The 12,297-nt window shown below is 43.1% G+C and overlaps 1 protein-coding gene across 2 annotated transcripts in view; it reads left to right on the top strand.

The window, feature by feature from the left end:
* Positions 1-12,297, top strand: part of ttc3 (tetratricopeptide repeat domain 3) — a 96,060-nt gene that overhangs the window by 55,089 nt on the left and 28,674 nt on the right. For both annotated transcript variants that reach the window (XM_078232716.1, XM_078232717.1), the window contains exons 23-29: positions 225-367; positions 1,531-1,842; positions 2,896-3,147; positions 4,048-4,094; positions 6,229-6,285; positions 7,097-7,179; positions 10,015-10,170. In XM_078232716.1, the coding sequence (XP_078088842.1) occupies positions 225-367; positions 1,531-1,842; positions 2,896-3,147; positions 4,048-4,094; positions 6,229-6,285; positions 7,097-7,179; positions 10,015-10,170 (1,050 nt within the window). The remainder of the gene's footprint in view (positions 1-224; positions 368-1,530; positions 1,843-2,895; positions 3,148-4,047; positions 4,095-6,228; positions 6,286-7,096; positions 7,180-10,014; positions 10,171-12,297) is intronic.

Consider the following 12,297-nt stretch of genomic DNA (forward strand, 5'->3'; position numbering starts at 1 on the left):
CACACTCTGCAGTCTACGTTGCTATCATTATTACAATGCTTGCTGGGTCTCCATCTTCCCCTTAACTAGGTTAGTACTTGTACTCATTGTTACTCCTCAGTTCTTATTTTTGGTCTTTTTCTTGCTGCAGTCATCTCTGAATAGCAATTGTTCGCTGTTTTTCACCTTTTTAGCCATGATCTACATCTGTCACTGATTCAATTATTTTCTTTGTTCCCTAATAGTGCCTCAAGGCTGAAGATGAAAGAAGACCGTAAGCAAGCCAGGAAACAGTTAAGAAAAGAAGCATCAAGACACAATGCTGAAAAACAGATTAAAGAAAATGTTGAAAAGAATAACAGCATGGAAGATGCCACTTCTAAATCCAGTAAAAATGAATTGACTGATTTATCGTGATTGTTTAACCTAATGATCTTCGAGTTAGCATGTCTATTTTTTTAAACTAAGTCAAGTTATGATGAGATCGACTAGGAAGGGGGACAAACTTATGAGCATTCAAAAAAGAAGTAGGGGAGAGGTTAGAAATATAGTGCAGAATGTTTTTACACAAGCTAGTATTGAAGTAGAATCCATTTTTTTGTGAATTCTACAGATGTTTGAAACAATATGGGCAGTGGGAGGTGAGTGGAATTTGATTACTAAGGTGAAAAGCACATAATTAATGGGCCAAATGGCCTGTTTGTGTTGTAACGTTTTTTCATTCTAGAAACCTAGCAGTAAATTTATTTATTTTTGGTCAACTTTCAAACATACTTACTTATGAAATTGTTAATTCATGTTCACAGTGGAAAGCTATTGTTGATTTGTTTGTTTTAATGTAGCCCATCAGGATCTGAATCTAATTGTCAAATCTTGTTTGGCTAAGCTTGATGAATGGGAGTTAGTCATTCTGCCTTTAGAGCCAGTTAGATCTTTACTGGTCTGTAATGGGTGGGGAGAGAAATTAAGGCTAGGATTCTCCCAACAAAATAACGAAACGCCCAACGGGTGGGAAAACGGGTGAATTTCCCACCTGTTTTTGGACGTACTGAGCTGAACGAATCTCCGGCACTCTGTACTCCACAGACTGCCTCAGAGAGATTCATGCTGGAGAGTGGTGGGCGGGGCCTTGTCCCACTGGAGAGGCCGGCAGCATAGTGCTGAGCGGGCTACTGTGCATGCGTCAATCCGTCAATGGGGCGATCAGCGCACTGTGCTCTTCTCCCCCCCCCCCCCCCCCACCATTGCCGGCCTCCAGATTTATTTTGTTTTGCAGGCCAACCTGCCCCCCTACATCCCATGTTTTGAATTGTATACATGTTGAAGATAGAAAGGGTTGGAGCATTTGATTGCTTCTTTGTTTAATTCACTAATTGTAATTGTACTGCGATAGATGAGAAATTATGCAAAAAGTGAGTAGTGTATTTTGGTGTCTTGACATACTTTGCTTGTAGTCCAGTTTAGTGCATACAGTATTTTTGATGAGGTTGTATAGATTTCAAGTGCATATTACATGTTTCATTTTATACCTTGGCTTTCTTATTTACACAGGCAATTCCTGGGATCCTCTTGGTGATCGAATGTTGCAGCTGATAACTGAGAACAAGGAACAAATAAAAACTGGCGTGCAGAATGTTCCAAACTTACTTCAAGAATTGCTTTCCTTTCATGTTCTAAGTGAGCAGGACTATGACATGCTTTCCACAGGTGTCTCCAAACCATGCCAGGTTATGGGCCAACTTCTTGACCTCATTGTGCAGAAAAATAACAGAATAAAGACCAGGGAATTCCTCTACACCCTTAGCAAATGCGAAGAGGTTGACAACAAGCTGTTAGATTGGATCAATTGGTTAAATGACGCAGGTAATGGTTACAATGCAAGCAAACATGAATTTATATGCACACAAGCTGTGATACTACATTCTACGAAACTGAAAAATGCCCAAATAATTAACTTCAGAATGCGGGAATAGTAGGAGAACTGTAAATAGGTGAAGAAAGATCTATTGAATGTTAAAACAAGGGAAAGTTTAATGTGATGTTTGCAGGGCTTAGGTGACAGTTCCCATTTTACCTTTTGGAATTATATTTTTTCTGTTCCAGCAAGATATTCAGGAGGGCAAAGTTTAAGAAAAGTAAATTGGGCCATAACTTCCAATGATGGGGGAGGGAATTCCTCTTAGAAGTTCCCATGTATGGGTTTACCTGGCAATTATGCAATTGGGCTAACTCCCCCTGGACAATTGTGCTGGTTCAAGAACCATCCAACAAAGCGATTATAAATCACTAACATTGGATGGTTCTGTCAGATTTACCCTCAGTTACTCTGAAAGAATTAGAAGGAAAACAAGCACCTTTAACTTTAGGGTGACTATTTTAAAGACCCAGACGAGCCGTACATTGGATACCCCTCTGACCCCCCCCCCCCCCCCCCCAACCCCTCTCCTCGCAGTCCGACCGTGACCATGCACCCCCTCACCTCCCAGCCTGAATAAGGAAAGTCGGGCAAGACAGAGGCTTTGTGATTACAGCAGCGGTAAGTCCCTCCCCACTCCCTGTTCTGCCAATGATTGTGAGAAGTTTAACAACACCAGGTTAAAGTCCAACAGGTTTATTTGGTAGCAAAAGCCACACAAGCTTTCAGAGCTCCAAGCCCCTTCTTCAGGACCTGAAGAAGGGGCTTGGAGCTCCGAAAGCTTGTGTGGCTTTTGCTACCAAATAAACCTGTTGGACTTTAACCTGGTGTTGTTAAACTTCTTACTGTGTTTACCCCAGTCCAACGCCGGCATCTCCACGTCATGACTGCCAATGATTACCACTCCATGGAGATTGCAGACCCATATGGTTATTTAGTATACAAATAATTTTTATACTGTGTTAAGGTTGATCCTGATGTAGTGATTTAATTAATTGCAGGTCGTGAAGCAGCAGAGCTGTTCTTGTCTCGTTACTCAAACTGCATAGAACAGTTGGACTTGAGCTCTCTACTGGAATTGCTGGATGCATCTAAGATTGATCTGCCACTGTCTGATAGCAGTAAAGAAATTGTAGAACATTTGAAACAGGAATCACCTACAAAAACCCGCAGTTTTATATGGATGTTGGAGGAGAAGAGAGAACAATTCCCTTCCCTACAAAATCCTTTAGATGAATATTTTAATGCAATGGGTATGTATATTAAGTAATGGGGTGTACTTAAACAGCAAACAAGCAAAGCTAACGAGTATTGACTCTTCAAATTAGTTAGAATATTCCATTTTCAATAATAGGGTGAATATATAGATAGTGAAAATATCATGCTATTCACACGAGCCGTTTGCAGATGAACAAAGTAATCTTTCTTACTTCATCTAGAATGGCAATGCAATCCCCCAATGCACCATCTTGTTGTTTCTTAAATTACTGCTGTACCCAGTAACCCATTCAATCTGTTGATTTATTCTGTTAGAATAATCTGTTATTCATCTGTTAATCTATTCCTCATATCAGTCTTAAATTTAACTTTTACTAATTTCAGTGGTTAGCCCTAGTCAGGGAGATCGGGGGTGGGGCAGTCCCTCGGAGAATTGGGGGGGTGGGTATCCTGCGGAGAGGTCAGTGTGGATGTGTACAATAGTTGCTCAGCAGTGAGAAGCAGTTTTAATCCTAATTTCTCTGGGTAACTATTGATATAACTGAATTAAAACCATCCAAAGTTTGTGATTTAAAATCACACTTTCCTCGGTGCAGGGGAAGCTTGCCGTGTACACCAGTCATTACCATTTCTAAAATATGACAAACCCAATTCATGTTACGCTGGCTTATTAATCTCCAGGATCTAACAGCATGTGAGCAAAACAGATGGAAACAAAACTTCCTCTGATATTTTTATTATTGGGGGTGAAAGAAAAGTTTCCGATTGTGAACGCGAGCATGCCATATAGAACTTTTAACCAGGATGTATTGTTCTTTGTTAAAGCACTTGTATAATTGATATATTGTCTATTTAGTTGTTCGTTGTAATCATGTACCGCTTTGATTGATTCATTCGAGATGAATCCCTTAAAAACATTATTCCTTCCTCTGCAGATGCTCCTTGTACTGTACTAAAGAAACAGGAAAATGAAGAATTATCTGTAAGTTGTGCTTGCATTCTGTGCAAACCTTTAATTTCGGATTGATTTCCAAATGAAAAATCAGAGTCTAATAATTCACATAATATTCACATCCCACATTACCAGTGTTTGTATATTTAGAGCACAGCTGACTGTCAAACATTGTTGTCTGGCCCTACTTGGAGTAAACTATGGTCAACTGCTTGCGAGAAATAAATCCAGTCATTGGAAGTAATGCAGTGACGTGTAGCTAGATTCAAAGTTAAGTTTAGGCACCCGAGTTTGGAGAGTGGTTTCAATCAGCTGGAATGTTTACACCAGTAGGAGGCTGGGCAAAATTCTCAAAAATTGCACTTGTATATCACACTTCAAAGCCTTCCAAGGTGCTTCACAGCCAATCTAGTACACGTAGAGTGTAATCACTGTTGGACTCCAGGGGAAGGCAGCAGTCAACTTATGCACAACAAGAATCACAAGTAACATCAAAATAATAACCAGATGATTTGTTTTCAGTGTTGTTTGTGGAATTTATGTTGACCAGGAGTATGGGCCTCTTAAAATGTTGTCATAATCTACATCCAGCAAAAAGGTCTCAGCCAAACAGTGGCATCATGAACAATGCAGCATTCCCTCAATAGTGCACTTAAATGTAAGCCTAGATTAGGTGCTTCAGCTTCTGAAGTGAGCCTGGAATCCATGACCTTCTGACAAAAACACTGAAACTAGGCTGACACTTGTTAAATCCTAAAGGGCATAGGTGAGATGGACTTTAATGTGTTCAGCACTGCTATGGATTCTTCAAAAGTTTGTGGGTTTTAACTTGGAAGGAAGAAGAAAAGACAATTTATATTTAATTATTTAAGTGGAATGTGTTGTATGGACCTCCGAGTGAGAATTATCACTGGATGTGACATTTGCTGGACATTGAAACTGACCGGATAGACTGCAATGATTTTTTTTCAATATTCTGTTGTACTATAAAATATCACCGGAAAACAATGAAGTAGTTGAGTAAAATGGTAGCATGAGATTTTTAAAAATTTCTTTATTAATGGCACAAGTAGGTTATGTTAACACTGCAATGAAGTTACTGTGAAATCCCCTAGTTGCCCCAATCCGGCACCTGTTCAGGTACACTGAGGGAGAATTTAGCATGGTCAATGCAACTAACCAGCACGTCTTTTGGACTCTGGGGAGGGAAACCGGAGCACCTAGAGGAAACCCACGCAGAAATGGGGAGAACGTGCAGACTCCGCACAGTCACCCAAGCCGGTAATCGAACCCAGGGTCGCTGGCGTATGAGACAGCAGTGCTAACCGTTGTTCCACCAAGCTGCAACTAGAACCCATATCACAATGCATCATCATCTCACATCTGAAACCATGTAAATTGTTAAGGATTATGGAATTACAGTAATGCAACAAGAATGTATCATACAGAAACTAAAGGAGAAAATGCTGGAAAATCTCAGCAGGTCTGGAAGCATCTGTAAGGAGAGAAAAGAGCTGACATTTCGACTCGACTTTCTCTCCTTACAAATGCTGCCAGATCTGTTGAGATTTTCCAGCATTTTCTCTTTTAGTTTCAGATTCCAGCATCTGCAGTAATTTGCTTTTATCCAATGTATCAAACAGACCCGTAGTTATCACTGAACATTCAGTCAGTCATGTCTGGACTTAGATTTTTAGCAAGACTGGAAAGGAAGCCTGAATCAGTACCTTCAGAAAAACTGACACAAACAAATTATCTCCAGCTCTTTAGTTTGTGTTAGTTTGATCTTGTGGATTTTATGGTGGCAACACTTTCCTTCCTAGCTTGCTGAAAATTTAACTCCAGGCATGATTGAGTGACTCTTCAGTTGAATCTACAAGTCCATGCAATACATTCCGAACTGGAAGGTTTACTGCATAATTGCAATTCCATCATCCAGCTGAAGAATAACTAGATTTTAAATCAGCAAATAGACAAAATGTTAGGAGCATCTGGAAGGTGAGGTAATTCAGGAAGGTATTTTATACCTAAATATAAAAAGGCATTTGGGCCGCAAGTAACTAATTCAATAAGATACAATTAAAAATGCATATTTCTTGAGAATTGACCATTCTTGGTTTCAGTGCTGTTCAACTAGTTGTTGATTGTTCTGATTTTCTTGCAGAATACTAGTATTAAAAGTAAAATTAGAAACAGAAAAAAGAAACCAAAGGATTCCAAGGTTAGTATGTTGAGATAATAAATGGCTATCTAACTTCCATTGGTTTATTCTGATAGCAACATTTGTGATGTATTTGATTTATTATTGTCACATGTATTAGTATACAGTGAAAATTATTGTTTCTTGCGCGCTATGCAGACCGTACATAGAGAGGGAAAGGAGAGAGTGCACAATGTAATGTTACAGTCATAGCTAGGGTGTAGAGAAGGATCAACTTAAAAGGTCGGTCCATTCCAAAGTCTGATGGCAGCAGGGAAGAAGCTGCTCTTGAGTCGGTTGGGACATGTCCTCAGACTTTGGTATCTTTTTCCTGACGGAAGAAGGTGGAAGAAAATATGTCTGGGGTGCGTTGGGTCCTTGATTACGCTGGCTGCTTTTCAGAGGCAGTGGGAAGTGTAGACAGTCAATAGATGGGAGGCTGGTTTGCGCGATGGACTGTAAAGCTTGATTGAAGAAATTGATTTTAAGGAGTGTCCTAAGGGAGGAAAGTGGGATAGAAAAAACATAGAAAATGGGATTTCCAAAGCTTTAGAGCCTTGGCATCTGAAGGTACACCCCTGTTCAAGATTACAGAAAACCAGATATTCCTGAGGGTTCTGGTTTTTCAGGAGATTGCAGAGATAAGAAGCAGCATGAAAATGAAACAAGACGGTGCTTAACCAGGATACATTATTGGTTACTGAGCATGGAGATGATGGTTGAATGGGACTGGGTGCAAGTAAGGACATGGGCTGTTCTTGCTGTGTCTTTTGTGACTATGCCATTTTAAATCCTGTTTTCATCATGCTTGTTCTTAAATTTTGCTTCTCAGCCTTTTCTGCTTCTGTCTGGGACGGTTGGAACTGGAACCCGTGAGGAGGAAGATGATGAAATATTCTCAGATGATGGCATCCTGTAAGTATTCCTTATGCATTAAAACAGCACACCTGCAAGTAAGAGTGATAGAGGCATGTTGCCAAAGCTTTCCCTCTTGAACTTATGAGGACAAATGCAAGAATGCCAAATTTTAAACAATCACAATTTAAAGGGAGGGTGATGGTCAATAAATGTTGGCCAGCCAGCGACGTGCATGTCCCACAAATGAATAAAAAAAAAATATGGGGCGACACGGTGGCACAGTAGTTAGCACTGCTGTCTCACAGCGCCAGGAATCCAGTTTCAATTCCCGGCTTGGGTCACTGACTGTGTGGAGTCTGCACGTTCTCCCCATGTCTACGTGAGTTTCCTCCCATAATCCCAAAGATGTGCTGGTTAGGTGCATTGGCCATGCTAAATTCTTCCTCCGTGTACCCAAACGGGTGCCAGAGTATGGCGACTAGGGGAGTTTCACAGTAACTTCAGTGCAGTGTTAATGTAAGCCCTCTTGTCACACTAATAAATAATAAAATCATGGGCCAGGATGTAGAGAATCCACCTTCCATCAACATTGACAATTTCATGTACCTTGAATCAATAATTCACCAGCAACCTGCCCCTTGATGCTGAAATCAGCACCAGGATTGCCATGGCTACAGCTGTCGTGTCAAAGTTGAGAAGTTTATTGTGGACCTCAAGTTAACGAGGATCAGAGTCAATACTTGAGAAGCCCTCGCTGCTGATCTGAGTGCCTGGAGACAAGCAGTTAGGAAGGATGTGGAAAAAGCAGAGGATAAAAGCAATAAATAACCTGATGACAGAAAAGAAATGGAACGCAAAAACATCCGTCGACCCTGTGCCAATGCTATTAATCTGTGCCAGCTGTGGAAGGGACTGCCACTCATGAATCAGCCTCTGGAGCCACAACAGAGGATATTCAGTCCAGAAATTAAAATACACCCTGGGCGCAGCCCATCATCTTCAGAGATTGACAGATGTCATTGGTTGGGCTTTATCAGAATTCTGTGGCACCTCCAGGCCAATTTCTGCAGCAAAGGAATGTATATTCTACAGCACAGCTTGTCCATGGTTTGAAGATCTCCCAATTTCATTAACTATTTAGAAAAAATTGGTGACTTTATTTTTAAAATTGTATATTTGTAAACTGTTTAAAAATAGCAATTTGTGCTCATGTACTGAGTTCAGTGATCTTCAATGAAAACCATGGACAACATGAGGATTTGAAGATTGGTAATCCTTGATACTTTTACGATTCAATGTTTCCACTGCAACTGGAATGGAGAAAACTAACCAAGCAAAAGGGGGAAGAACTGGCAGCAGAGAAATAGATGCTACATTTTCTGAGTTTTCTGTGCAATTGTAATGTGCTAGGTATTGTGATCTTAATTCACCAGCTGATGTTACCCACAGCAGCATCACCTCACCATAGTTGTTCAGTTCAAAATATCACTTCCAGCTGACTTGTGGCTAGCAGGGGAAGATCAGCTGGAGATAATATGGATATGCCAGGGTGCCCATGCCCTGTGGGGCCTGATTGCTCCCCCTTCACTGCAGTGGGGTCAGGTCGCTAGTTCCCCAAAAATGGAGATCTAGTCTGAACCCCGCTGGAGTGAAAAACTCCTGGCGGGGTGGGAGAGGTGAGTGGGCCTGGAGAATTCAGTCCCGGGTCCGCTAATCACATTAAATAAGATGTAAAGTACTTACCTGGTGTTGCCGCCGGTTTCCAGCATGTTTCAGACAGTGCCAGTGGGAACACATGCGCGAATCCCGTGAAAAATTACAACATGCTACTGTGCAGAGGGACCTGGGGGTCCTTGTGCATGAATCGCAAAAACTCAGTTTGCAGGTGCAGCAGGTAATCAAGAAGGCAAATGGAATGTTGGCCTTTATCATGAAGGGGATGGAGTATAAAAGCAGGGAGGTCTTGCTGCAATTGTACAGGGTACTGGTGAGGCCGCAACTGGAGTACTGTGTGCAATTTTGGTCCCCTTATTTGCAGAAGAATGTATTGGCCTTGGAGGGAGTACAGAGAAGGTTCACCAGGTTGATACCGGAGATGAGGGGGTTAGCTTATGAGGAGAGATTGAGTAGATTGGGCCTGTACTCGTTGGAGTTTAGAAGGCTGAGGGGAGATCTTATAGAGACATATAAGATAATGAAGGGGCTCGACAGGGTAGAGGCAGAGAGATTCTTTCCACTTAGAAAGGAAACAAGAACTAGAGGACACAGCCTCAAAATAAGGGGGAGTCAGTTTAGGACAGAGTTGAGGAGGAACTTCTTCTCTCAGAGGGTAGTGAATCTCTGGAATCCTCTGCCCATTGAAGCAGTGGAGGCTACCTCGTTAAATATATTTAAGTCACAGGTAGATAGATTTCTGATCAATAAGGGAGTTAAGGGTTATGGGGAGCGGGCGGGTAAGTGGAACTAAACTACTATCAGATCAGCCATGATCTTATTGAATGGCGGGGCAGGCTCGAGGGGCTAGATGGCCTACTCCTGCTCCTATTTCTTATGTTCTCATGCCCGGAAGCGAGATTCTCCCACCACGCTGTGCTAGAAAACTAACCGAGTGGGTGGGAGAATCTCCCCGTGTTTCCAAAATCCATATTAATATGTTCTGCATTAATATTATAGGTTAACTTAGAAATTTCAGCTGACTCAATTTCCAGAGCTTTTTGGGGAAAGAGTTCACGCTTTGTGTGGAAAAAGTTCTTTTAAAGTTCTGGCTAACTTTAATGATTTTGCAGAAATGAAGGTTGCAGAGTGTCAATCCACAATGAATCATTGACTCTTCTGATATTCGATTGACAATGTGGTTGATACATTGATCTTTCTGGTGATTCTCTCCAATAGTTCCCAAATGAACTCTGCAGTTCCTTTTGTGGTACCAGAGTATCTTCGCAGTCAGCTTGAGGAGTTTGAAGATATTTATGATCCTCAACTATACAGCAATCATTACCAGCGGGTCCTAGACAATAACCCAGACCCAACACGTGAAAGTCTATACGAGTAAGTATACATTTCGAGATGGATGCAAGATATGAAATGGTATCATATTCGCTGATATTGTGGGTCGAATTTGCGGGAAAACTGGAATAAATGATGCTGTTATTTTCAGTGGGAGTTCACACTAGAATCTCCCACACACTGTGCAATGCAGATTATCAATTAATTTCAGGGGGCAGAACCTATTCACACTGGAGACACTAAAATTAGCAGGCGTCTGCACATGCGCAGTGACCCCGAACTGTCAGCTCTCCATTTGCTGGCCAGCTCAGTACCCCCAGAGTGCTGCCTCTCCAGCACCATATCCCACCCTCCAAAAGCAGGGACGATCCCTCTCTCCTCTGGTAGACCCCACCCCATCAAGCCCCCCCCCCCCCCCCCACCAACAGTCCCGACTCCCTGCCCCGATCGCTCTCTTCCCTCCTTGTCCCTATCAATCCCCAAGCAGGATAAGAAGTCTCGCAACATCCATGCAGAGTGGCAACAGGACCCCCCTGCCCCCTATAGGCCCAACCTCCTGGTGGTGCTCCCTGGGCATGGGCACATTGCCCCTCGTGTAGTGCCCGGAGGCACAGGCCAGCACTGCCAGGGTGCCCATGCCCAGGAATGGCCTGATTGCTCCCCCTTCACTGCAGTGGGGTCAGGCCGCTAGTTCCCCAAAAATGGAGAGCTTGTCTGAACCCTGCTGGAGTGAAATACTCCTGGTGGGCTGGGAGATGCTAGTGAGCCCGGAGAACTCAGTCCCTGGCCCGCTAATCACATTAAATAAGATGTAAAGTACTGAGCTGGTGGTGCCAGCTGGAACGCATGCCCGGACGTGAGATTCTCACACCACACTGTGCTAGAAAATTAACACGGTGGGTGGGAGAATCTCCCCGTGTTTCCAAAATCCGTATTCATGTGTTCTGCATTAATATTATAGGTTAACTTAGAAATTTCAGTTGACTCAATTTCCAGATCTTTTTGGGGAAAGAGTTCATGCTTTGTGTGAAAAAGTTCTTTTTAAAGTTCTGGCTAACTTTAATTCCATGTCGATTGTTCTCCAGCAGCATCTGCTGTAATGTGTTTAAGTATGAATGTTGGGTCGAAGGTTGGTCCTGGTCAAATATCTTTTTCATATTCGTTTGCCTAGGACCCAAGTTCAATTCCGGTGACTGTGTGGAGTTTACACATTCTCTATGGCCCCAATTTTACCATTTTGATTCCAAATGCTGAGTGGACTTGAAACTGGGAGTATTTCAGATCCGACTTTTAGTCCTGTTCTGAGGTGCCCCCATACGCACTCCGCCTGCAAAAATATCAGAGAGTCCGAATCATGCTGCACAAGCCTGTGAGTGCGCCCGAAACCCTGCAGCTCCAATCGGTGCCTCCAACTACAGATGTGCAGAAATAAATTATAGAATGCTGCTCCCCTACCACACCCTCCTGGGCCGGATAGTGCCTCCCCTGCTCCCCACAACACTACTGACCCCCTTCTCCCCCCACCCGCAACCCAGATTGTTCGTGGGCCCCTTCCCCCCACTAATCACAGGCAGAGTGCAGTGGACCCATCTTCCCCCTCCCCTCACCAATCTTAAGCAGAGAGCTGTCGGACCCACCATTTCTCTCCCCCCACCCCCCCCAACCCGGATGCTTGGCACTTACCTCCTCACTAACTCTCACTGATGGAGTGCCTTAATCGGACCTATGGGCAGCATGTCCGTTTCGCGCCGATTCCGGATGGGCGAACGTGGTGCTAAAGGGGGGGAAGTGCCGGTAAGGTTGGGCGTGCAGCCCATTAAGTCAATTTAAATGCATGCAAATGGCCGTTTCGAGCGCGGTCCCGATAGCGCCATTTCCGTGCCTTGGTGAAAGGAGAACTGGCAAGGAGGCCGGCGCGGATCACACTACTCACCTCACGCCTGGTTTTACCAAGTTTTTGTGCCCGAAAACGGGCGCAACGCGATGGTAAAATCGGGCCGCGTGTCTGCGTGAGTTTCCTCTGGGTGCTCTGGTTTCCTCCCATACTCCGAACATGTGCAGGTTACGTGGCCATGATAAATCGCCCCTTAGTGACCCAACATGTGTAGATTAGGGAGATTAGTGGGGTAAATATATGTAGTTACAGGGTAAAGCTAGGTAAGAGTCATT

This window comes from Mustelus asterias, chromosome 17 (genome assembly GCF_964213995.1).
Source record: "Mustelus asterias chromosome 17, sMusAst1.hap1.1, whole genome shotgun sequence".
Taxonomy (NCBI): domain Eukaryota; kingdom Metazoa; phylum Chordata; class Chondrichthyes; order Carcharhiniformes; family Triakidae; genus Mustelus; species Mustelus asterias.